This window comes from Haplochromis burtoni, unplaced genomic scaffold (genome assembly GCF_018398535.1).
Source record: "Haplochromis burtoni strain Fernald_Lab_line unplaced genomic scaffold, NCSU_Asbu1 Contig_445, whole genome shotgun sequence".
Lineage (NCBI taxonomy): Eukaryota > Metazoa > Chordata > Actinopteri > Cichliformes > Cichlidae > Haplochromis > Haplochromis burtoni.
In genome coordinates this window covers 386343-411725 of record NW_024582806.1, presented here as the reverse complement: position 1 = coordinate 411725, position 25383 = coordinate 386343, and the positions used below count along the sequence as shown (strand labels likewise).

Sequence of the window (25383 nt, the reverse complement as noted above, 5' to 3'; positions counted from 1 at the left end):
ACATTTCTCTGCAGCACAATTACCCATTGCATGGTATGGCCTCAAACACAAAGAGTGAAATGTTACAATTAACCCCATAGTCTGGGTTAGTTGTAACATATCCTGGGGTAAAATGTAACACAATGAAATAAGGGTACTAACAAAACATTAACATGTAATCTTTGTTTATTCAACACATGAATGCACTTAGAGCCATTTATGTAGCTGTGTGTGTGTGTGTGACAGAATGCAGAAATCTAGCTTTTGAACATATTCCAACCCCCCAAAAAAGACAAATTATGGAATTTTCTGCAACTGAATATTTCATTAATTTTGGTTGGTCTTCCTTGAGTTTGGCCTCATTGGCTCAGTGGGCATTATAACCTACAACTCTTGCACCAATTTTGAACATAACAATGAAGCTGAAAAAATGTAGTTGTTCACCAGCATCGCAATTCCATTACTTTTTATCATGGCTTACCTTGGTGTGGTTTGCAAAGTGCTTCAGAAAGATGAGGAAATCTGTTTCTTGCACCCATCCTGATTTATTTCCACTACCAGTACTTCCTACTGGTCCATCTCTGACACAGTGGTCTGCATAATGTATGTGTGGGAACACAAACAGTGGAGGAATTGTGTTGCCAATGGCATTAACCGCATATACAAAGCGACCAGTGAACCTCTCTCTGCTGATGTCGTTGCCCCAACTTGTTTAATATAAGTTAAAGTAATAGTGTGGTAAGTTGTAACATCTGCATTATTGTTACAACTAACCCAATGTGTACAACTGCAGCCATACCATGACTGCTTCAGCCTAAACATTAGCACTAGACTACACAGAAATACCTAGCTCATAACTATTGACACCAACGTTCTGTAAACTGCCAGCGTAGAACTATATAGCAAGACACAACGGCTAAAACATTAGCACTAAAGACCTACACAGAATATATCCCCATAGACATACAAATAACATAATTTAAGTTTGATGAGTTTAACTGCAAAGCAGATAATGCTATTACAAATTGAAATAAAGTAGAAAAACTTACTTTTTGGCATACAAATTACTTTTTTTCGTGTTAAATTGTCTGTGTTTGACAAAATGTGCTGATTTTTCACATGTGATAGCAGAACTGATTGGGCATGCACAGGATGAGTCACATCATTTGAAACTTAGCCCTGATTGGAGAAATTGGAAGTGTTACAACTGACCCACGTTACAACTATCCCCGGTCTCCCCTACGTGAAAGCAACTGTGTAATTCGCGTGTTAATTTTAATAATAATAATAATAATTAATATTAATATTATATTTAATAATAATATCAAAATGTTTCAAAAGCTCTTTTTAAATTAATTTTGCAGATCCGTTTTAAACCTGAATTCTTCTGTCGTTTCAAAAGACAAAGAGGACTAATAGAATTTAACTTAATCACTGGTAATTAATACTGCGTGGGGTGTAAATGTGCAGCAATTGTGTTAGATTTGAACTTCTCCCAAAGGCCACGTGCAAACTGCGGGGGTGTTAAGAGTGGATGTCGAGGTTTGGCTGGGATTGGAGTTAGAAAGGAGGCCGGTGTGAGGATGGTTGATAAAGCCTATTGTAAGAGCCAAAGTCAATTTTTATGTTTTTCCTTTTTGTTTTGGTGGCACAGGTCTATAGCTTTACCTGCGTCTCAGGTGATGGTATGTGGGTGTGGTCACAGTCTATTTACCTGATGTCGGTGTTCGCAGCAGGTGTTGGGTGAGTGGTTTTTGGGCAAACTTTTCTGTTGACCGTCATTTTTTGGCACACCAGTTAATCCATGCGCTATTTGTAAATTGATTGAAAGCGCAAATGTTTGTTTTTGTTTTGTTCTTAAAATAAATGTGCAAAGTACAAGTACGACCCATTATGGATTATTGGAGGCGCGTCACAGGGACACAACCAACTCAGCCGGCCGCGGCTTTATTTACAGATGAAAGTCGCAACACCTATAGAGAATTTATTGTTTACCAAAAGACCTCATACAGACACGTGACACAAGTAGGCCTGCCTATGACAGAGAGAGAGAGAGAGCGGATGTCTGGGTCTGCAGTGACAGAGCAGCAGACAGAGAGGAACATGCGGCGGACAAACTGTCTTCCCCATCAGCTCCACCGCCTCCGTCATTATCTTGTAAATCCACCCAAACCCCGATGAAGAATAATGTCACGGAACAACACCACGGAGGTCAGCGACTACACCTGCGTACGCTTTTACGTGTCCACGGTTTCTTTCTCCGTGCTGCTTTTCTTCAACCTCATCATCAACTGGACTATCTTGCGCGAGGAGCGGCTCCGGCGTCACGCCCGCTTCGTGCTCATTTTCCACCTGCTGGTGTCCGCGCTGGTTCACCTGGGCATGAGCAGTGTGTTCTACTACCAGATCCACCTGGACACGCGGCTGTCCCGCTCTGCGTGCATGGCAATGATTACCATTTTGATCAGCAGCGCGTCCAACATCCTCCTGACGCTCACCGCGATGGCTCTGGACCGCTTCTGCGCCGTGTGCCACCCGATGCGCTACAGCTCTGTGTGCAATAAGGGCCACTGGCCCTGGCTCCTTGGAGTGTTTACCTGGATGGTGGCGCTGGTGATCCCCCTCAGTTTGCTTTTTAAAGACAGTGGTGCGCCCGATCGGGGCGAGTGCGGCCGGGAGCAACTGAAGAAAGGCGAACTACAGAAGGTGCTCTTTATAGGGCTGTGCACGCTGATCATTCTCTACAGCTACGTGAGGATACTCATGGAGGGACGGCGGCTCGGGGTCCTCAATCGCAGAAATCGGGCAGGATGCAGAACGATCGCCCTTCACGGTTCCCAGCTCGCTGTCTACCTGCTCCCCAACTTTGTGAACTTCGTGCTTTCAATTCTCTACAAGCGGGAGTTTATTCAGCGGGAGACCAAGGAGCTGTCCGCCGTTGTCGTTTTTGCTTTCTTCAGTCTGGCCCAGTGCGTTGCGCCAGTTGTTTACGGTTTGCGTAAAGAGGAACTTCTGGAGCAGTTGAGTCGCAGGTTCCCCTGCTGTTCCCGATATCTGAAGAGTGTCCTGGGCTGGACTGTGCGTGCTAACTGGTCTCATGTGCCCTACAGAACGAGGTATGTCCGGGCTCATCCATTCATTAAATGTATTTACAACCCCTTAATGGTCAAAAGTGCAATATTCCACCAGTTTCTACTTTTCTGTCTGCGTCTATAGATGATATACAGACAAGTGGCTAATTAAAGGGGAAAGGACCATCATAAAAACGGCTTCTAAAAAAGTTCTAAAAAATAATAATAATAATAACCCCTCATTTAATTTAAGTGTTTTGATAAAAGCGATAGAAAGAAATGTCCTTTAGGACAGACATAGAATAATGTTCAATAATGTGTGTTGTTTTCAAGTGACCCTCTCCACAAAGTGGACAGGTGCATGGATCCACTCATTCAGTTCAGGGTCGTTATCCCAGCTGCCCCAGGTCTAGATGCAGGGTTCACAGAGAGACATACTAACCGTGCACGCCCACAGTCACACTACAGCACGTTAAGCTAACATGGTAGGAATACCCAGAGAGAGCCCACGCAGCCACCGAGATAACATGCAAACTCCACACGGAACCTCCTGAACGCAGAACCGCCTGCAAAACCTCCACAATAGTCCAACAAAGTAATTAGACTGTTAGTCTAATGTCTAACTCTTGTGATCACTGCACCATTCCGTGGGTCACAGTGCACCACTGAACTTTCAAACGTGCCTTCATCTTTTAAGGTCGATGCTCTACAGTCCTGCTTTAATATCCCGATCATTGCGTCAGGCAGTGTGATCTTCTGACATTCACCTGGCAACAAGTTGCCCCTCTGTTTTCCTTTACGCAGTGATAAGGGTCACCACAAAATTACCAAAGGTGTGCTCAGTATTTTTCAAAGTCAGCTTCATCTAAAAGCAGGACCACAGATGTTAGATATTAATTGCTTAAAGATGTTGTGCAACAAGCGGTTGCATGACTCATGTTACTTCACCCTCCCTCTTTCTTAACCGTTTAACCACAGTGGGTGACTCGAGCCTATTGCTGCTGTCGCTGGCCCATCACAGGGTTGACACGGACACAGTAGAGCACAGTTCTAACCTGTAGGGCTAAATTAGAACCAACGGATAACCTAACGTGCACGTCTTTGGACTATGGATGGAGCACTCAGAAACCACATAGGCCACTGGGACAACATGCAAAGTGCACACACAAAGCCATTCTGGAGGCTAAAAACCCAGAAACTTGTTGCTGTGAGGCATCATCACACAAGTTCCTCCACTGGTTTAGTCTGATCTTTACCTTTAATTAGTCACATGTCTTTATATAACAGCTATCTAATCCACTAATCAGACTGTGATCTAGTTATAATATTTACAGCAGTAAAGGTACACTGGCAAATGGGTAAACATTACTATTGCAGTCGCACAATTCACCTTCACTGAGCTCACAGCTTCTCAGTGTGAACAAATGGCGTTTGGACGGCTTTGAGCTCAGTTTACCAATCAATGAATGTAGAAATCCTTAACATGGAGCAACTAAGTAGAAAGGGGAAAAACATAAAGACAAAAACTTGTTGTTGTCAGATTTTATGTGACAATAGTTTGATTTGAAAGTAGATGTCCAGCAGACGAGGGGGGCAATCCCGTCACAGCTTATCCCAGAATATACTTTACATTGTTTTTGCCTTTTAGTCAATAAATAGGACGCTGACTGTAAAATCCAGTAAACCGAGACAGGATTTCACTGAGTTTGTTTACGGCAGGAGCGTTTGCGTGATTCACCCTATCGTCTGGTAATGTCCGTGCACTGCAGTTCTCTGTAAAACTGAGTGTGCCATGTATGTAAAACAATGCAAATTAATGTTCACATATTAGAAACAGTCAAAAAGGGAACTTTCTGTAGACGGGTGACTAATTTTGAGATAAACGTGTAAAACAAAGCTCATTTGCTTCAGGTTCTCCATCACTACAACTGCTATTACTACACCGTGACTCAATGAGGGATCGCTGTGGACAGTTGGTGTGTGATTTCAAGATGAAAGTGCGGCTTCGTGAATATTAATGACTTTCCTTTTCAGTGATTTGGAAATGCCAGCTACCACGACGCCTCAGAAAGGAGGCAAATGAGCTTATTTGTTCACTTTGCTCTTTTTTGCCCTTCAGGGAGAGAACGATGACTGCTCAGACCATCATTTCCCTGGAAGTCTCGCAAGTCCCAGAAGTCCCGCAAGAGGAAACTCAGCCGGTAGCAGTCAGGAGTTTCTCACATGACCAGAGCTCATGTCAAGGCAACGCGGAGGACGCCTGAAGGGAAAAAGCCGGTCTTCATTGGGATTTTATTTGTAACAGGAACATGTTCTCAGCTAGGAAGGGCCCTTTACGCCATCACATCAGTCCGTGAGGCTTCATCCTGATATGGGAATGTTACAGTCATGCAGCAGCAGCAAGATGGAACATCAGCATGTTTATACTTGGGTCTATTTTTGACCTTTTCTGCCTTTTCCTGGTGAACCACATGCTGATTAACAGCAGAGCTGCGCAGTGGTCGGAGGGAACCGTTCCCTGTCCTGGCTGGTCCAGACTTAAGCTCCCTGACCTCCAGGCTGATGGAGACATTTGGGATCTTAATGACTGGAATACGCGAGTTTTTTAAATATGTGGTCTGATGAATGTTGTTTATATATATTATTAATATTGTTGACATTAAAAAAAGAAATGTGAGTTAAATGGTGTTGATGCGCTAATTCCAGCACTGTGAGGCCATAGACACTGCGCAATGATAATGCAAGCAATCATAGCCCATAAACGAGAAACATGACACAGACACTGTCTGTCTGTGGAAGGGCAGACGTGTGGCCGTGGATTTAGTTCACTGGTTTGCGTAGGTGACTCACAGGCCACAATATCTTTCACTGGGGCCCGGTTTCAAATCTGCCTTTGACCATTTCCTGTTTGTTGGTCGTCCGATATCCTGCCTACTCTAAACACAATGCTACCAAAATATACATGTTATTAGTGTGCAAGCTAGTCTACATGTGGAAAAGACTTACCTCAGAGAATTCACACAAAGTTATTCACTATTAGAGTCTGTGTCATATCTAACTGAGCGCGTGTAATAATTAGTCTGCCGGTTACATGAACACATACCAGGTACACTAACTACGGCCGACAAGGAGGCGGACAGCTTTGCCTATAAACGTGATTAAATACAGAGCTAAATAACAAAAATACAGCTTCGGGTTTCAGCATTAAAAATGTGCTTTTAACATAAGACACAGACTATATTTGATCTCAGACCGATTTCCATTTAAGGAGCCAGTTCATCCCCTCACTCACACGGGTTTTTGTTTTTACACACCTGTTTAAACTCGTGCACTGACCAGCACGGCTGTTACACACAAGGTCACACATGAGTGAAATCTGCAAACAATGATCACCTGACCTCTGACCGTATTGGTACAAGTGCGAGCTGGGTTATAATTTATCTGTTGTCCAAGTATAAATATCACTTAGTTTTAAAACATTGTCACCAGGTTAGATAATGTGGGTTGTTTTGAGCGTTTGACATAACGCCGCTGCTTGTTACTCCGCACAGTAAACCAGAGCTTTCTTACAGCCTAACATTATAAGATGCCATTAAATGATTGACAGGAAATCGTTTTTTTTAAAAAAAGATGCTAAAAATCAGTTTCCCTGCACATGGTGAGGACCTAAAGCCACGTTCCCCTGCTCTGAATGAGGTGATGATGATGGTGGATGATGACCCAAACACAACAGGGTGGGTAGGGGGGTTCACGCATGTCCATATATTGATTTAAAAACTGAGAAAGCTACAGGCCTCGGTCAAAAAAGCTGCAGTGATGAGATGCTAAACCACTTTACACTTGATTCTTCTGTTATTGGAGAAATATGACCAGTAAGTAAGCTTTAAAAAGCTGGTGGTTTGAGCCCCCATTTCCTGAGCTAACCACATCTCGTAACACCTCTAAGAGTGAGTTCTCCTTACACTCATTGGTTAATGCTCGACACCAGTGCATTATTATTTTAGAAGATTCGATTTTTAAAGTGAGACTGGCGTTTTTTGCTTGTTTGTTTTTTTAAAAACACCAAATCTAATTCTGTTTTGATCTTGGTTCGAATGTTTCCGCATAAAAAAAAAAAGGGAAATCATACAGGGATGCTGGGTTTGCTTCTCAGCTACTGCTGAGCTTGAGAAACGGTTTTCAACCAGGAGGACAGACACATGCCTGGGGAATTCTCAGCAACAACAACCGCAGGCCTTCTACAGCATCGGCACCTTTCGCATTAAGTTCTTTAGACTCTCACCCACATAAGTAACGCTTGTCATCTCGTGTGCGTATGCCTGTGTAAAGACAGGAAGGGGTTCATCTGTTTGCACTTCACTTGTATACACACCGGCAGACGACTCCTGACATAAAAGCAAATACTGGCTTTCCTGTAAGGCACCTGCCCTTGAAGAGCCGAAGTGCAGAAGTGAAACTGAATTAGCAAAGTTTGTTATGAATACAACAGAAATAGGAAGCTCGTTTGGCGGCAAGATGGGTAAAAATATTGCAGTGATGGGATTTTTTTTTTTCTTTTTAAGTGCCACTAAAAGTCAGTGTTGCTGTACGTGCTGAAAATCACAAAGAGGGCGAGACAGTCTGGAGAAAATGAACTTTATTGGCAGGAAAAAGCAGTATAGTTACAGCCTATACAGACTCCCACTTTGTTACACGTTTGCTACGGTAGAGAAATAAATGACAGAAAACTTAAACATGGTACACAGACGATGTTACATTCACTGCAGTTCCAGGTGGCTGATGACAGTAAAGAGCACACAGTGAAGTATTGTTAGGAAAGCCTTGTGTGTTCGAGCCGGTTTCTAAGGCAAAAAGGTTTTACAGTCTTGATATTTGTGTGTCTGTTGATCAACGAGCAAACTGAACATGCAGAAAGGCGTTAAGAACAAACATCACGCTGTTCTCTGCATTTAAACACCAAGTGTAAAAATCTGTCCTTTAAAGACACATCAGTTTCCTGTTAACTGGCTCCCTGACTTAAAGTTGCATTGATATCGTTGTATTTATGGTTAATTACCAAGAACCAAAAGAGCATAAATTAATGTATTAACAGATTAAACACTGAGGGTTTACATCATGAAGGCTTGGATACAAAGGAAAGGGTGCATTTCAAAGCCCCCTTCACACTTTAGACAAATGTAGAACTGTGACGTTTCCAACTCGCATGACATTTTTATTTCTCACAGAACAAAAGTGCAGCTCAAAATTTAGATGCCTTGAGTCACAATGTCATAAATACATGACGGGAAAAAACAGTGGGATTAAAAAAGACACCAAAACCAAAACCAGTTTCTGAGGCTGTAAATGCATCTCATAAATTAAAAAAGGGCACCGATGTGTGTCAGAGGATTAATGGCAAAAAAGTCCGGGAGGACTTGGCATACGTGACGAGATGTTGAGAAGACTGACGAAACGCAGAAAGAGCGAGGGCGTTTAGAAACCCAGGGGGTGAGCAGCAACCACTCCTCCGTTCTCCACGACTGCTGCAGAGATGGCCCGCATGTTGCTGAAGAGCTTTCTGGACTCGCTGGAGTGGAGAGACTTGATCTCGTGCGTGACCCTGTCGTGAGCCTGGGGGACGGAGAGAGGAGGAGAGCGATGGTTTCAAACTGATCGTGATGGCATCAGAACACCACAGAGGTAAAGTATGGACTTATTTCCTCAGCCAAAGAGAGCTTATGTTTTTATTCACAGTGCCATTCTGTCTGTAAACAAGACAGGTCAAAACATTGAATTCTGATTAAACTTTGTAGGAGTGTAGCGTGGGGTCGTGCTAATGCTCCTTTAGACCTTGGCTTACATCCGCCAAGGTGTCCAAAGTCAACTCAATGACCTATTAGTCAAACTGACAAAAAGCGTTACAACATAGAAACTATAATTATGACCAATGTGGTGTGTATTGTTAATATAACCCTGTATAAAGATTGAAAATATCCTGTCAGATCTCACCTTGAAGGTCAACAGATTCCTCTGAAGGTCAAAGTGATAATAATGTTTTATAGAGCTTTATTTTTAGTCCAGTTACTTAACATTGAATACCTATAATGTTTATATACAAATACAGTATTACTCCCTTAAAGGGAAATATTGCTCAGAGAGTGAGCGCCTTGGTTTGCGCTCTCCCAGTGCTTCTGGTTTATATTTAAAACTTGTGCCTTCACTGCTGTGTAAAATGACGCCAGGCCAAACTAGCTCCTCTCTCTAAGAGTGCTAGCCACGGTTCAGGTCATTAAAAACACCGAACATCCTCCTTACATAGCAGCACGTGTTTGTGTCTGGCTCTGCGGAGGATCTTACCTCGGTACACCAGGTCTCACACAGCAACTTCTCATGCTGAGCTGATGTGTGGCCTTCACTCAGAGCTCGCGACGCCCTGCAGAAAGAGGCCGAGAAAAAAAGACGTTCACAAGAAAGGTCGGTTTGGGCTGCGTAGGAGTTTGTTTGTGGAATAAAAGAAGACCTTCGTTTAGAAGGTGGGTGGGAGCGTGCAGAAAGAGCGCAACGGGGACAGATAGAAAGGATGGTGTGGTTAGTGAAAAAAAAAAAAAAAAGAACGAAGACTTAAATCTGTTGTTTGCACTTTTGCATACCTTGACAGGACGACCACCATGGCGTAGATGTCAATGGCGCAGTCTGCGACTCTCTTGAGAATAAACTGTTCATCTGAAAAATGAAAGCACACAAGTTTAGATAAGTTAGAAAAAAATAACAATTGTTAATAAAATGCCAAGATGTCATTTCTAAACTGTCAGAAATAACTCATAATATAGTCAAGTTCAAATCTTCCAGGTGAGCTGAAACGCCCGCAGTCACACACACACACACACACACACTCTCTCACCGATGATCTTCTTGCCATGTTTGATCAGCAGCTCCTCGATAACTCCTCCAAACTGCTCAATGGCTTTAACTGTCTGGAAAGCAGAAACAACAAAAAGTGCAGAGCGTTAGGAAACACGCAGACTGTAGCAGAAAGCAGAAAATGAAGGCAACGCAGGAGGAAATGTTCCATTAGTAAACAAAGGGTCCTCTTAAAAGTGCCAGGCACCCATTCATCCAGCCTGGGCCAGCCCCTTAGATGGGTTTGTCTCATAAATAACAGTTGATCGATACAAATAATAAGAAAAATAACACACCAGTTCTCCGCTGTGTGCCAGCTCAGGATGCACCGTCCCCTGCAGCGTCAGACCTGTGCTCAAACCTGCCTTCCTGTAAAGAAGAGAGGACCGCGTTACACAACAAAAAGTCATTCTCAGCAACACCGACAGCATCGTTCAGCCGTCCGTCCGAGTCTACGATGGATCTGTTGATCCCAAAAAGCAACGTCGAGGCTCCAGGTTTAAGCCAAAAATTGCTCAGTCTAAAGGCCAGCCCTCAAAGACTCCCATGATGCAGTGCACATGGGTGTTTTTTGAAAGCTAAAAATAAAAAGCTAGGTGTGTGACAGCACCTGTGCTGGCACGCTGACACTTTGGTCAACTCTGCCATTTTAAATCTGCTATAAAAATTAATTTGTCCAGTTAATAATAATAATAATAATAATAATAATAATAATAATAAGCTGTCTGACATACAGCCTATCAAAGAAGTTTGTACTCCAGTTTTCGCGAGTAAAATGCAGTCATGCATTGTCAATGTCTGGTTGGAAAAGCCAGCGACAAAGTCCCAAAATTCCCAAATGGTGAAGTCACGATGGCTAAGACCATCTTTTATATACAGTGTGTGGGAAGCTGCACAGTTAACCATGTTTAAATTAAATACAGAACAAAAATAAGCCAAACAGCTGGTCAAACTGACTGAAACCTGCAGCTGAGGCTCTATACAGAGGTTATGACAAGTTTATGCTATAAATGCTATCATTGCGTCTAAAAGTCTCTCTATGATGCGTTCAGTGGTCGACTGTTTGTTTTTAGCCGTTCATTGTATTAATTGCACAACCAGCGCAATGCAGCGCCACACAACACCTTTGTGTGCTACTGTTGCTATAAAAGCAAGACTACAGACCCTGACGTGCAAGCAGCTTTCAGTGTCTCCTAGAATTGGGCAGGCGGAGTAGAGAGGATAAATGATCTGCACCGCAGTTATATGAGCCTGTATGCCTGAGCTACAAAAGCACTCACACAGCCTCTGACAGCGTTAAGTAAACGGTTAAAAGGAAGTCTTAATCAAATTAACACAAAGAGAGGAGGAAGCCACACTTTTCTGCCTCCTGTGTGTATGTATGCAGCACATGATTTTCTTACACTTGTGTACTCGCAGCGAGCACACAAGTGTAAGAAAATCATTTTCACATCACTGCTTTTCTCAGAAAGAGGAAGAGTGCATAAAAAATGCCTCCATTTCCATTAATCTGATGGCATAACTGCTGTCTCTGTCGACATCAGCCTCTATCACTTCTTTAGGTCACGTTCTATTTTTTGCAAGGGGCGACCCCTGATCGCACACCCACTGCCTTCCAGACATACAGAAAGGAAAAACAGTGTTGCAGAAGCTAAACCAACCTTTTGGCTCTCTTGGTGATTTCTCCTGCGAGCACGCCGGCGTTGCTGATGGGGCTCTTCAGGGCCTTCTGCAGGCTCTTCAGCTGGTTTCCAGCATTCTGCAGGGAAGCACATGCAAGCTGCTGAGCAAAGGGCTAAACATAGTCAGGAGGAGTCAGGGTTTATCTGGATTGCTCAATCTGTAGTCATATGCAACATGTTAAGAATACTTCCTGATAGAGAGTGAGGAAAAGCGAAGTGCAGAAAACGTGGATGTGATACAGAACTCAAATGTGAAATGTGTAGAGGAAGTTGCTTCTTATCGCAGAATTTCAGCATTTTATACAGCAAGCAGAATCCACTTCCTCTGTACTTTCACAAAGCACGCGCACGCGCACACACACACACACACACAGAGGAAATTTCTGTGTTACCTGGAAGCCATTCAGAGCCACAAAGAGCCTCAGGATGTCGTTTGTACCCTCAAAGATTCTGAAAATTCTCAAATCCCTCATCACTCTCTCTATTCCAGCGTCCTGCAGAAACAAACACAAATAAAGAACATGATGGGCTCCATTGCTTTTCAGCTCCACCTCAATAAAGCACCAAAAATAAAAAGTAACTAAGTGTAATTTGCCCAGATCACCTAAATTACGTCTACTAGGAGACAAAGGAGAGGTGCCACAATTAAATAAACACCAGTTTAGAGTGTTAAATACTGCACTGGTAACATGTGCCCGTATCATTTTGGAACACTGGAGGGACTCCCATATGCCAACGCTTAAAATGTGGAGAGAAAGAATGATTGGGAACGCTGCTTGCGAAAAGATGTTGGGAAAGTTACATCATGTGGCGGAAGCTGCAGTTGAACAGTGGGACAACTTTTGCACCTACATGTTTACCTGACTTAATGCAACAGATGTTAAAACCTCACTGTTTTTGTTTTGTTTTTTTGTTTGTTTGCTTCTTGTTTTTGGTTGTTGCATTTTTGCATTTGTTGTTCTAAAATGCAAAATCTACTAAATACTTGAATTATTAAAAAGTAATAATAAAAATAACTAAGTAACTAAAAGCCCTAATAAGACAGAAGGAATGCAAATATTGTACATTTTCCAAGGTTAGCACTTAATTCTTTCCCATCTCATGTCCATTTAACGCCCTGAAATAAGGTAATGAAAACGCACCGTTAAAGAGGAATAGAGGCTTTTGCACCGCTTCTGAATTCTGTATGTGGAAAGTGTGCATATTTTAAGTGGCACAGAAATGAAAATGTACACCAGCACACTTTTGACTTGGTTTCCTTGCTGAAGTGAAACCCTGAGTCAAAACGCACAGAGCGAGCAGAACCGCTAAAAGCCTGCTGCATTCGTCCCCCCCGCTGCTGCGCAACTAATTCCACTATCAACTGGCACGTAACACAAAGGAAGTGGAATTATTTTAAGCAGCTTTACATCAGACCAATCCAATCGTAACTCAACAATACAAGTACTCAGAGTGTAAATCATTGTTTACAGTGGCTGAACTAAACTTCTTGTTTTTTAAAAGTCATAGTACATTGTCCTCCATGACTGAGCACACTTTCCACTGAACTAAAAATCAAACCAAACAAGCAAGCTTATTTTTTTTCCTCTTCTGCACTGTCTGGTTTATTTTAAGCAGCACAACACTTTTTACACAGTTCCACCACGCCCCCGTATCTTCAGCTGGTTGTTTCCAGTCTATTCTAGTGAACTTCTTGCTTGATATCTTTTTTTTCACTCGAATGTGGTCTCAGTATTTTCTGTGTGTGTATGCCGACTCGCCTGTTGCAACTACATGACTCAATACCGCAACAGCAAGGCAAGCACCTGCCACTATACAGTGCAAAGGCTTCTGAGAAGTCTTAGCCACACCTGTGCATCTTTAATGGATAAGAACAAAGATCTGTTGCCCGATTACATCATTACTTCTGTTCAAAACTCTAAACAGATAGAGGCCATTAGAGCACCATCACCATCATCATCACAACAAAAACTGAAGCGTTCGTGGACAGAAACACACAGTAAACAGAGCGGGAAAACGATTTTATCTTCCAGCGCATAAAACAAGGAAATGCGGATCCTTTAGGCGCATCCTTGTTTGAGTGCTTGCCACACCTGTCAAAGGCTCGCCAACGTTTACTGACAGCCGTGTTTGAGATAAAAACAAAAACCAAACAGAAGCGAAGCCAAAAGATGAGCGCAACTATCTGGAAACTGCGCACGTGACCACAGTCAGCATACATCCAAAAACGATCTACACACATTCCCAGTGCTGATGGTTACAGCTCCCCTACAAGTTGTAGGAGCCTTTGTATTTGTGGCTGCACAAAACAAACAAACACACAAAAAAAAAGCAATGTCTTTAGAAACATCTACTTTTTAGGGGTCATGTTAAAACTTGGCTTTCATCGTCAAAGAGTTTTAACGCGGAGCCGGTGTCTGTTTACACACCGCAAAGAGCGAAGAGGCGGAGCCATTACCGAAACAGTGCTGTTCCTGTAATCACCATTAAAACCTGGAGTCTTTAATCAAACCACCTGATCAACAAACTCTGACGTGAAGAAAAGTAAACTTTGTAGGTGCGCCATCCACCGCCGCTTGTTTTACGAAGAGAAAAATCTGCAGTAAGCCCCCAGAAGTGAGGCTGCATTAAAATCTGCAGATGAACTGTTCACTTGGTCAAACAGCACGTTTGAATTATGCAACTTACTGAAGGCTGACGGCAGCTGTACATTAATGCGATAACTGAAGCAAGCAGGGGTGAGTCTAAAGGGGGGTATGAGGTGTACTAGACCATATATATTTCATCCCCTTTGTAACACTTTTCAGATTAAAAATGAAATAATATAAAATATTGTCTCAAAAAAATCTGTTAATATTTAAAAATCTGAAAATTAAAGCTTTTTTTTTTTTGACCTGATTGATTTTAGGTTTGGACAGTGAATTATTGTTAATATTAATTAACATCTACACCTTCATAACATGTTGTTTTTCAGCAGCAGAAAAACATTGCATCGCAGTACAAGGCGTCCGAATGTTGATATTTTCAATTCCCTTTATTGCGGCCACCACATCCCTCTTTTAAATGCTTACAGCTGCCTAATTAGAAATACACTGAATAGTATAATATTATATAATAAGCTCAAGTTATTTCCAAATCAATGCCTATTATCCATTACCTACTGCCTAATGTTTGTGTGAACAATGTGAACATCCGTGTGAACAATGTGAACTAGTACAGCAGCAAATAGCTAAAGTCATCCAACAGCGTTGGCCTGACAATGAACTGTTCAGCTACTTGTAACCACTAACTGTGAATGGGATAAGAACAGCGATTACTCTTAAATGGACATACTTCCATTTCTGCAGGCTAATGAGCAATCACGTCTTCTGTGAAACCTTACACTGACACCACATCAAGCCCCATCATTAGGGTTTTTTAAAAAAATATTTATTTTTGCCCTTTTGGGATAAAATAATGAAAAACTGACAGGAAGGTCAGGAGACAGAGCAACAACAGTGGCAACAGATGGCCGCCCCTCCCTGAGCCGGCTTCTGCTGGAGCCTTCTTCCTGTTAAAAGGGAGTTTTTCTTTCCCACTGTTACCAACTGCTTGCTTATAGTGGGTTGGTTGTCTAAGCAGCTTGGAAAGAAAAGCGTCTGGACTTCTTTAAATTGCTTGAAGATGTTTGACCTCTCATCCTTCTTCAGTTCTAGGGTCAAATGGTGGAGAGTCCCAAATTTAAGTGGGAGTGTCCACTCCAAGAGGGACAATGGACCCCATAATGATCCTCTACCTAATCACACAAGCCAAGTTGTGAAAACGGGTGTAGGTCACAATCAGCCAAGGTTTTAGGTGAGCTCATTGTGAAACCTAGCCCCACCCTATCATGTGATTTCCCAAGGTCAAATGGCCCTGGATGTGAGTGGGTGTTAAGGCGTTAGGGGGTCCATGACTGAGAACCTTCACAGACCTATTGGGTTGGTTGATTGTTCAAGTTTGATTCCAATAATGTAGTGTCATTACTTTACAATATAAAGTGAATGCTGTTGTGATTTGGTGCTATATAAAAAGAGACTATACACAAGGTATAAATTCTGAGTATCGAGAAATTCCTGTTCTATCTACTGTTTCACCTGCTTTCATCAGGATGTTAAACTCTAGCTTTCAAAAACACAAACTTTAAATTTTGTCAAATAGATTTGTCCCCGTGTTACCTGGTTTGTAACTAACAGGATGTGGACTGAGGACTCACCTTCATGAAACCCATGCCGCCCATAACCTGAATGCTCTCGTCTGTCACAAACCATGCTGCTTCCTGTCTCAATTACACAAAGAAACACAGACATGTAAAAGACGTTTAGCACTGCCAGACACACTATCACATTTCATCTCACATCAGTCAGGAGTCATATGCTTCCTCTATTTACCATCCTTCAGTCTTCCACAGAAAAAGGAACCTCATGAAGATTATGAAATAAGCGCCAGAAAAATTGAAGCCAAACATCCTTAAAGGCTTTCTGGTTACTGCAAAAGCTGAAATAAAAGGCTTGCAGTACAAACATTGAAGTGGAAATTTCTTACAGAGGCAAATATCTTGCTGATGGCAGCTTCGATCTGGAAGTCGGTTGCTCCGCTGTCCATGTTCCCACTGATCATGTAGGCCATGGACTGAGAAAACACACAGAAGTAATGGTACCATGAGTTTGACACCTTTCTCATAAAGACAATCAAAACTGAATTTAATTTGAATTCGTAACATTTTTAAAAAAGGCATCTCAGCACATTCTCTGTGTTAAATAAAGCCCAGTGAGCTGACAAGCAGATTATGCTGACTGACAGTAAAACAGGAAATCAACCACGATGTCAAGATAACAGCAAACCATTAATCAGCAAGGTTCTTCTCAGAACCTGCACCACACGGCTCAGCGCAGCATCAGGTGAGGTAGCGTTACAGATTCGTGTTGTGTTGTCTGACCTCTGCGACGTACTGCAGCATAGTCATGCGAGCCACCTTCTCCTGGATGGCTCCGTAGTTGTGAATCTTGTTCCCAAACTGGGTTCTGTTGGCTGCATGGTCCACCTGACGAAAAGTGGAAAAGCACAGGCCGCTATAAGACCACAATTCATTATTTTAAGTCAAGAATTTGACTCAAGCCACAAGATATGAGGAAACAAGCTTTTGCAAGTGTTTTTTTTTTTGGTGCCCTGAAATGCTGTTGCTATCTAGCAGGTTTTTTTTGTATGAGAAGAGGAAGTTTGGCAGAGCTGCCGGTCACCACAAAAAGAAGCATGATCAGTATTGTGGTGAGGTGCAAAACTGGTGGCAATGTGTCAAAATACCATGAGACGTGAAAACAAACAACAAAGCTGAAAAGAACCATGCTTTCTTTAATAAAAAGTTCACACGTTAAGATTAGTGTTGAATTAGGTCGCAAGCGCTCACTGAAGGCAGTTTATGGCTGCATGGCATTAAACAGTGAAAAAATGAACTTCTCTTTATCAACATGTGAGCAAGTCATTTCTCTAAGTGCATGAGTACCGGCTCCCTGTGCCTCCTCTGCATGAGATTCTCCCTCAGTAAAAACGCTGAGGGGGCAGGAATTCCCCCCACATTAACTTTTCACAGTTTTATCTCCAGCCGACGCAACTGCTCAAACAAAACAACCACGTTTTTCCCCCCCGGGCGAGAAATCCCTTCAGTCACAGCAATAAAATATGCTTACTGTAGAGACCATTTAGCTGCAAAACTGATTTGTGAATCTCATTTACTATAAGCGCAGTAACACTGACTTTGAAGTAAATTTCTCTTCATGTTCTCAGGAGGTACATGTGCACACTGGCTTAATATTAATGGATTTTTCTAGTAGTGAAACATTTGCAACTGAAGAAGAGGTCCACGGTCGCCTAATTATCAGTGCTGATATGTCAGTAAACAGTGGTTTTCTGTCGTGTCATATCAGTTTTGCACTTGTTAAAAGACAAGTGTTGTAAACTAGGGCTGCCACGATTAGTTGACTAGTCATGATTACGACTAATTTAATAGTCGACGCGTCGTTTGAAGCTTTGTAAGATCCCAAAAGACGCAGGAATAAGTAGCAGGATTTAAGAGTGTAATAACGGACTGAAACAGAAGATGGCAGCACTGCATGTACAAGGATGCCAGCTGCCGTTAAACCCTGAAGAAGAAGAAACTAGAATTTACAGCGCAGGCCAGCTCAGTTTCCAACAATGGCGGCAGCTAGTTAGTTTTAATATTACTCTTATTATTCTTTCTGGGTCACAAAATAAACGTTTAACATATTTTCAGGCGAGAATCCAGCTGTGTAAACCTCAAATATCTGCTCAGTTTATCAAGACACCGCATATTTTCAAAAGCGCTCCGACGTTTTCGGAGACGTCTGTTACCCACTAGCTCGATAGCTAGCCGGGGGCTAGGCTAACTAGAGTCCGTGAGAACACCGGACTCACGGCAAATAGTTTTCAAACCCACCGCCGTCTTTCGCTACTTAGGTTAAACATATATAAGTCACTTAGATAACTTACAAATGTTATTGTTTGGCTTTTTTTTTGGTATTTTATTTGTTCCTGAGTAAATCGGTTTGGCTGAGATTAAAGTTATAGTTTTTACACAGCTGAATAAACGTCATGTAGACAACTGCTTATCAGAAGTGTGAGATGCTCCAGAATATACTCCGGTGTCCTGTTATATTTTAGATAGCAAGGAGTTTATTAAACTTCACCGAAACAATCTGCAAATTTCATTAAAATTTACTAAACTATCATCTTGTCATTATTTATAGTTCAGACCTTAAACACTTAAAGCTGTAAGCTAATGATAGTTATATAAGAGCAGGTGCTGCTGGTGCAATAAGCTGTACGTTTTACGTCCAATGGATGATGATCTGATTAGTCGACTAATCGCAAAATCGGTGACTAGTCGACTATCAAAATAATCGTTTGTGGCAGCCCTATTGTAAACAAGTGAAATAGTTATGTGCAGCTGTATGCTTTAGTCTACCTAGATCTAATAATAGTAATAATACCATATCAGCTACTGGCCAGATAAATTTGTGTTTTTTTATATCAGCATCTGCACAAAATTTTTTTCCATCAAAAAATATGATCATGTATGTCTCCATTTACCTCATCTTCTCCCTAACAGGCGGGCCAATCTGAATGAAACTTTGCATCTCCACACACGATGTTTTTTAAAAAAATATTTATTCCAATTTGATTGATTTATGTGTTCAACATCCTCCTGCGAATGTGATGTTACGTTCTCCGTTTGTCTCATTTGCCTCATTAAATATTTATAGTTCAACTCTGCTTTTATCATCGTTCATGAGAAACTGCGCCTCATCTTCCTTGACCTATGGCCTCATTAAACGCTTTCAGTAAGCCATTACGTTCTCAGCTGTTCGTTTTGAGTCACAGCAGGATGTTCATTTAGTCAATTATGTTTGTATTTATATTAAAGCAGACAATAAAGCAGGACACGACTGCATGTGACTGTCAAGTTGCTACTGAATACGTCTGCATTGTCTTGATTTCTCAGTCGCTCAAAGATTTAGTTTTTAAATGCCGAGACACCCAAAACAGTCAGCTCGAGGCTTCAAAAGAGGACTCCATTAACCAGTGTGTGTTGTCACTGTGTCTATGGTCCTCTAATCTTATGACCATCTACTGGTAGCAATTCAAACTGTTTTAATAAACATAACATTGATTTTAAGTAATTTAAGTTAAAAAAAAAATTAATTACTTTACTAATCAAAAAAAGCTGAATCCTCTCAGTAGACAGAGCCGAACGGAGGCCTTCAGCACATTTAAGCGCAGCAAGAAGCAGAAAGAGGCCACAAAGAGAAGGGGAATTTCCCACTAACCCACAACGAAGAACAAAGCAAAGCGAAATGAGTTGCAACACAGACAATATTGGTTACAGATAAGAAACAATGCAGCAAGTGGGAAACCTGACAGCACATATAGAAACTAAACCATAAGTAAAAGCCATAGGCTTCAAGAGAAGAGCTCCACCGGTGCGCTTCACCCACTTCCCTTCCTTTCTACACTTAAGGAGCCTGGAGGGGATTCACTCACAGCTTTGGCGATGACATTCTTCATGGTGCCGGAGAGGGCGGCCGCCATGCCAAAGCGGCCGTTGTTCAGTATGTTCATTGCCACCTTGAATCCGCCTCCGATTTCGCCCAGCACGCACTCGGCCGGCACTCGCACGTTATCAAAGTAGACCTCGGCCGTGTTGGAAGCCTTGATGCCCATTTTCTTCTCCGGAGGGCCACTGCGAGACAGAAGTAAGGTTTACGATGATGGGAAGGAAGAAATAAAAAGTTTCATCCACAACAAAAATAAAGGGTTTAGTGGCAAACAGTCTGCTAAGTTAAGAAAAGGGGCGCTCACTGTGTCACTCCTCCAAAGCTCCTCTCCACAATGAACGCCGTGATCTTGTCCTTCATCTCCCCGGTTTTGGGGTCCTTCATGGGCGTCTTGGCGAATACAGTGAAGATCTCAGCCAAACCTCCGTTGCTGAGGAGAGAAGGTTATTTAGAATGGAGTGGCCATTACTGTGTGTCGCTGGATGCACTGTGTAATTCTGCCCCCTTGTGGTGAAAGCACGAAAAAGCTTCAGCTGTCAAACAGTCAAGCTTTACTTTAAGATTACTTTTCAAATATGTCAACTCTAAAAACGGGAGTTTTAAAAGGACTAAACACTGATTTAGACACTAATAAAATACATTTTTTTTAAATGCTACAAGTAATAAAATCAAAGCTCCCTCACACACAGATATAAGACGGTTAAACTACTTATTCATATTTTATTCATGCGTGACGCCAGTCAGCTGTTGCTTCTAAGCGATCACCCAGCATCTCACGATTAATGACAGACAGTAGCACGTACTCCCCAGTCTTCGTGTAACAGGAAGTTGTACTCAAGCGAGAGAAAGTGAGACAGGTGTCAGCTGCACTAACCACTGCGGTCGTGCATTGCTTTGATGAGAGAAAGCGAGTGGTTGTTCAGAGGGTACACAGTCTTATAACCACCAGAACTTGTGTGTAGTGCAAAGTGTCTCAGCTCAGCAACATTTTGAAAACCATTCAAGCATATACAGAAGAACGGGATCGAAAGCGCTTAAACATAGGCAATAACTATGGAGAGAACGTTGAACCCTCCTCAGCAGACTGTGCTGTGGTTTGTCCGGTTTTCTATTTTAGGTTTGTCATCAAGTCGGACTATTTTTTAGCAAACTATTCACCAAGAACTTCCTTGGAGTCCTCACCTGATCCAGATCTTGCTTCCATTGAGGGTGAAATACTTTCCGCAGGGCGACTGGACGGCAACGGTTTTGATAGAGGCGGCATCAGAACCGCTGGCTGGTTCAGTCAGGCAGAAGGCGGCTATGTGCTCGCCTGGAGTAACACACACACACACACACACACACACACACACACACAGTTAGCTTTCATAATAAACAGACAGAACGTCTCCAATCTCCTACAGAGCTACAGTTTACCTCGAAATCCAGATGCTGATGCTGGTATTCTTACCTGAGGCGAGTTTTGGCAGATATTTTTCCTTCTGAGCTTTATTCCCAAAAAGCAAAATTCCCTTGAAACCAATAGACTGGTGTGCACCCAAAGTAATACCGACCCCCAAATCATGACTGCCAACGATCTCGACCAGCCGGGCGTACTGTTGGATGGATAATTTCCGTTAAACTTTTTAAAACCATTGCCATGTTGTCAATATCATAATTAAGTCAAGCAAGCTGTACCTGAGTATTTGAGAGGCCAATGCCACCCAGGTCAGCTGGCACCTGCATACCAAAGGCACCCATCTCCTTCAGGCCCTCCATGGTGTGATCCTCCACTTTCTCCAAGGCATCGTTCTTGGCTGGATCATTTACCTCCTGTCCACAGGGAGCAGAAACATGGAGGGGAAATCGGTGAGGGGAGGGTTTGGGGGTGTTTAGGAGCAGTGAGCGTGAGGTCAGAATAAGATTTACAATTACCTCGAAAAATTTGCTGCATGGTCCCACGAGCTCTCGAAGGAACTGCTCCTGCTCCTCATTGAGGACTGCGGCACATACAAACCATTACACTGACAACAGCTTTCCAGTTTAACAAAGCCAACCAGCAAGAAGCTGGCTTTAATTTTTTTTTTTTTTTTTAAATCAGGTAAGAACATAAATACGTCTTATGGATTTACCTTGGGGAAAGGGAAAAACCTGGGAAGTTGTGATCTGCCCCTTGAAAATGTTGAAAGCAAATGACTTGGATTCCTGTGAAAAGATAAACCAAACAGTAACATTTAAGTTAACTCAAACACCACTGAAACGGCTCTATGGAGCTACAGGAGAGGTCAAGCTTAAAGCCCTTAGGGCCTACCAAACGTGCTGTGATTTATGCTGCCACCTGCTGGTGAATTGAGAACACTGAAAGCCTCTGTGTGTTGTGTTTAAACAGCAAAGAAATCAGCTTTAAAGAGGGACCCATTCTTAAAGAAACATGTGCCCTATTGCTCCTAGGATTCAAACCTTTTACTTTGAAAATAAACAAAGTAGACTGACTGATTTTAACCAGATTTTGGCCATTATAAACGTAAGACTTGCTTATAAAGCAGATAGTAAACATACAGCAGCAGCAGCTGTCTTCTTTTCCACTTTGGTGGCAGCGTCACTGCCGACTGCTGCAGGCTTCTCCAGCACTGCCTGAAACCACAAACAGAGCAGAGGACAAAATTATATAAATTATGTTTAAAACGAATAAAGGGAAACAAGTGAGGAAGCTACAAACTCTCTGTGCAACAAAGCTTACAAAACATACAAAATCACTGCTTAACCATACGCAGTGTCTGGTTGAGTCGTGTAAAAGGAAAAACACATCTGAAGGTTTACCACCATGTAGCCAACAGGATGAAGGTACACAGAGGGAGACAGTTTGCTGTCAAGTACTGTTTGGTGATTAAATGTTAAGAGCACGCAGGCTACAGTTTTTCCAGTTTCAGTCGGGACACCAGCTCCGATCTCAACTAGGTGAGAGGTGAAGCCAAGGGTACAGCCACTCAGCTGAGTGCTGAGTATGTGGTTCATGTTTTTAAATCTGCCTTTTGTACCCGATTCATAATTAACTCCAGTAAAACTTCCAGTGAATTGCATTTTAATTTCATAAAGACAACATTTATTACGCCTCACAATAAAAGTATTTATCACAGGGCTGTCATAAAGTTCTGCTTTTAACTATACAGACAACACCCTGTGAGCTCGTGTTTATTAAAAGCACGACCATGGAGCAGGATTTACATATGTTTATTTTATTAAAGCAACAAAATTGTTCCCAGCTAATAATTACTGTGTTGACCAGGACTCACTGCCAATTTCAAGTTAATAACCGTGTCAATAAACACAGCTGTTCCACTGATGCGGGGCCAGTGTGGAGTCAGGTCTGGCTTGGTACCAGATCACCTTCTGACTGTTTTATTTGAAGCAGCATCATTGGCAGAGGTTTAAGTGTTTTCAATAAGAAGAAAATCCAGATGGACACAGCCGGCACCTCCACATTGTCCTCCGTATCCACTAACACCAGTACTTCCAAGTCTGGCCAAGATATTTAATGGTGGTCTGCTGGTGTAGCTTTGTGGCCACTTATTTTTTTTATAGTGATGATCTCCATAAGTCATTAGTAACATCTCTGTGTAACAGCACCACTAGAGGCGATATCATTATTATAATTATAGGTATTGTCATAAGGAATTAGCTACAACATCCCCAGACTTTATATGTGCTGGTCAAAAGGACCAAACACTGTAGGAGGGACCTGGGTTCACACTAAGGTTGGGCGATATGTAAAAATTTTCCAGCTGACAATCGTCAGTCCAGTAATTGACAATAGGCGATATATTCAGGCATGCAAACTTACTCATAAGCAAATTAATTAATTAATCGCCCTTGTAAAAATGAATGACGGTAGCCTCAGCCTATCGTCGATATATTCGTCCAATTGCCCAACCTTAGTTCACACCATCAGTAATGATTAAAACATAAGCCCTGAAGACTCAGCAAACTGATTTTCTATTGATGAAGACCTCCACATCTCCATTTCTATTACACCAGAGGAATTAAGTAGTAGATAAACAATCAAAGGATAGAAAAGCCCATGTTTTCCCTCAGAATCTACTTTAGAAATATTTGTTTTAATGTAATGCTTATGGATCCAGCACTATATGAGACCTCTCAGCAAATACAAAAACACAGAGTTTATCCCAGATCAAAGTTGACCTCTTGGGAGGATAAACTGGACTGGTTGGATAAATTTGTGGCAATGACTCTGGGGTATCTTACTGTCCATTTTCCTGACACTTCTGACAATATGATAAACCAAACCTTTATTTTGAAATACATTTTAGGCTAAAAAATTATTTTTTTTATCTCAGTGGTGGTGATTTTCTGTTGATAGCTCTTTTGTTTTCAAAGCAGGAAAAACTCTGATTTGCAGATAACAGTGGAAAATATTTCCTTGTTACTTCATAGCAATTTTGCTAAGCCAAAAGTTCACAGTCAATCTGAGGAAGACCTGCAAGACTTTAAAACTGCTTAGACATATTTATCATTAAGACTTGTTTTACTATACACAAAGAAATAATATCATTATTAACAATTATAATAACAAAAGTAACAACACACACACACGATCACTGACTTTACAACTGCTGATAAATTTATGAATTTTTGTTTAAAACATTGTGGTAATGTCGGGTGTGCAAGCATCATGGCGAAACTCCACGTATGACATCATCGGCCTATTGGTTTTATCGTGAACGCTTGCCTGAGCAACTGCAGTGTCACCTTTAATACCTAGGTCACGTGAACAGTGAACTTTCCCCCAGTTTGAGCGGGAGGGGGTGCTGGAGTTATATCAGCCGCAAGCTGCGATTACCCAAACAAGGACACAGTCTCGATCAAATGTAGTGGAGCCACAGCGTGAAGCTGCCGTGTTAAACAGAGTAATGTGTACTTAATGCATTATAATGAAATACGATATAATAACGCAACGCACCTCGGCTGCCTGGCTTGCGTAGAGACGGCCGTTTTGCCCAACAAACACCACCGCGGCCTGACGCTGACCTCTGCAGATCAGACAAGACACGATATGTTTGTAAAACATAAACATCTCATTCTAAAGTCTCTATAGCAATAATTAATGATGATTACTCACCCGGTTAGCACGGCAGGAAGCCGGAGAACGGTGCTGCACAGGGCGGAAGACTGGCTCACTTTGCGAAGCAGCATGATTTTATTTTGTTCTTTAAATAAAGAAGAAGAAGACGTTATACACAATCATTTGCCGCAACTAGCATTAATAACGAAGCAGGGACAGATGTCATGCAAGTCAGCTTAGCTGTTGACGGCGTCTAGCTAACACAATTGTACCAAACGTCGGTCTGTTCTGTAAGCTGGGCTCGGTGCTTAAGCCCGCGCACAAAAAGCCTGAGGAAATGCTTCATATCCTTCTACGAAAGGCCAAAAAGATCAGCGTACGCAACACACCTGTCTATGTAAGAACAACGCGTCCCTTCCGTCAAAGATGCTGCCAACAGTCCGGTAAAAATGAACCGTCCACAGTGTTGCCAACTCCTCAGTAAGGGAAATCGCTATTGGCTGTCATAAAAGTCAGCGGATGACGTCATCGCCTAATTTACATAATTGGTCATGTTTATGTAATTGTAACCAGCGCTGGGAGAGGCATAAAGTGAGTAAAAAAACACCCCTAATGCATTTAGA

General features: G+C 42.1%; 2 protein-coding genes across 3 annotated transcripts; one reads left to right on the top strand and one right to left on the bottom strand.

The window, feature by feature from the left end:
* The first annotated feature begins 2043 nt into the window (after positions 1-2043).
* On the top strand, positions 2044-5733 carry zgc:194312 (uncharacterized protein LOC794943 homolog). The gene is made up of 2 exons (XM_005945277.2): positions 2044-3095; positions 5170-5733. The coding sequence occupies exons 1-2, from the start codon at positions 2167-2169 to the stop codon at positions 5312-5314; spliced, it is 1074 nt and encodes a 357-aa protein (XP_005945339.1). The 5' UTR covers positions 2044-2166; the 3' UTR covers positions 5315-5733.
* Positions 5734-7669: 1936 nt separating this feature from the next.
* On the bottom strand, positions 7670-25303 carry acadvl (acyl-CoA dehydrogenase very long chain). Of its 2 annotated transcripts, XM_042213479.1 has the most exons (22): positions 25150-25303; positions 24818-24905; positions 24659-24728; positions 22240-22314; positions 21813-21885; positions 21616-21680; positions 21379-21513; positions 21152-21296; positions 20884-21013; positions 20006-20131; positions 19688-19886; positions 16569-16673; positions 16175-16261; positions 15846-15908; positions 12004-12105; positions 11591-11688; positions 10226-10298; positions 9931-10003; positions 9680-9752; positions 9387-9462; positions 8479-8660; positions 7670-8361 (listed from the first exon to the last, which is right to left on the bottom strand). In XM_042213479.1, exons 2-21 carry the CDS (start codon positions 24889-24891, stop codon positions 8523-8525), a joined length of 1980 nt encoding a protein of 659 aa, XP_042069413.1. In that variant the 5' UTR covers positions 24892-24905; positions 25150-25303; the 3' UTR covers positions 7670-8361; positions 8479-8522. The 2 variants fall into 2 exon arrangements, with proteins under 2 accessions (XP_042069413.1, XP_042069412.1); XM_042213478.1 differs by having other exon boundaries at positions 7670-8660.
* Between the last annotated feature and the right edge of the window lie 80 nt (positions 25304-25383).

Bases quoted from the DNA above. Each gene is read 5' to 3' on its own strand.
- zgc:194312 (XM_005945277.2), top strand. From the start codon at position 2,167: ATGTCACGGAACAACACCACGGAGGTCAGCGACTACACCTGCGTACGC. The intron at 3,096-5,169 runs GTATGTCCGGGC...TTTGCCCTTCAG, and splicing joins CATGTGCCCTACAGAACGAG to GGAGAGAACGATGACTGCTC.
- acadvl (XM_042213478.1), bottom strand. From the start codon at position 24,891: ATGCTGCTTCGCAAAGTGAGCCAGTCTTCCGCCCTGTGCAGCACCGTT. The intron at 20,132-20,883 runs GTGAGGACTCCA...TTCTCTCCTCAG, and splicing joins GGAAGCAAGATCTGGATCAG to CAACGGAGGTTTGGCTGAGA. The intron at 19,887-20,005 runs GTGAGCGCCCCT...TCTGTCTCGCAG, and splicing joins AGCTTTGGAGGAGTGACACA to TGGCCCTCCGGAGAAGAAAA.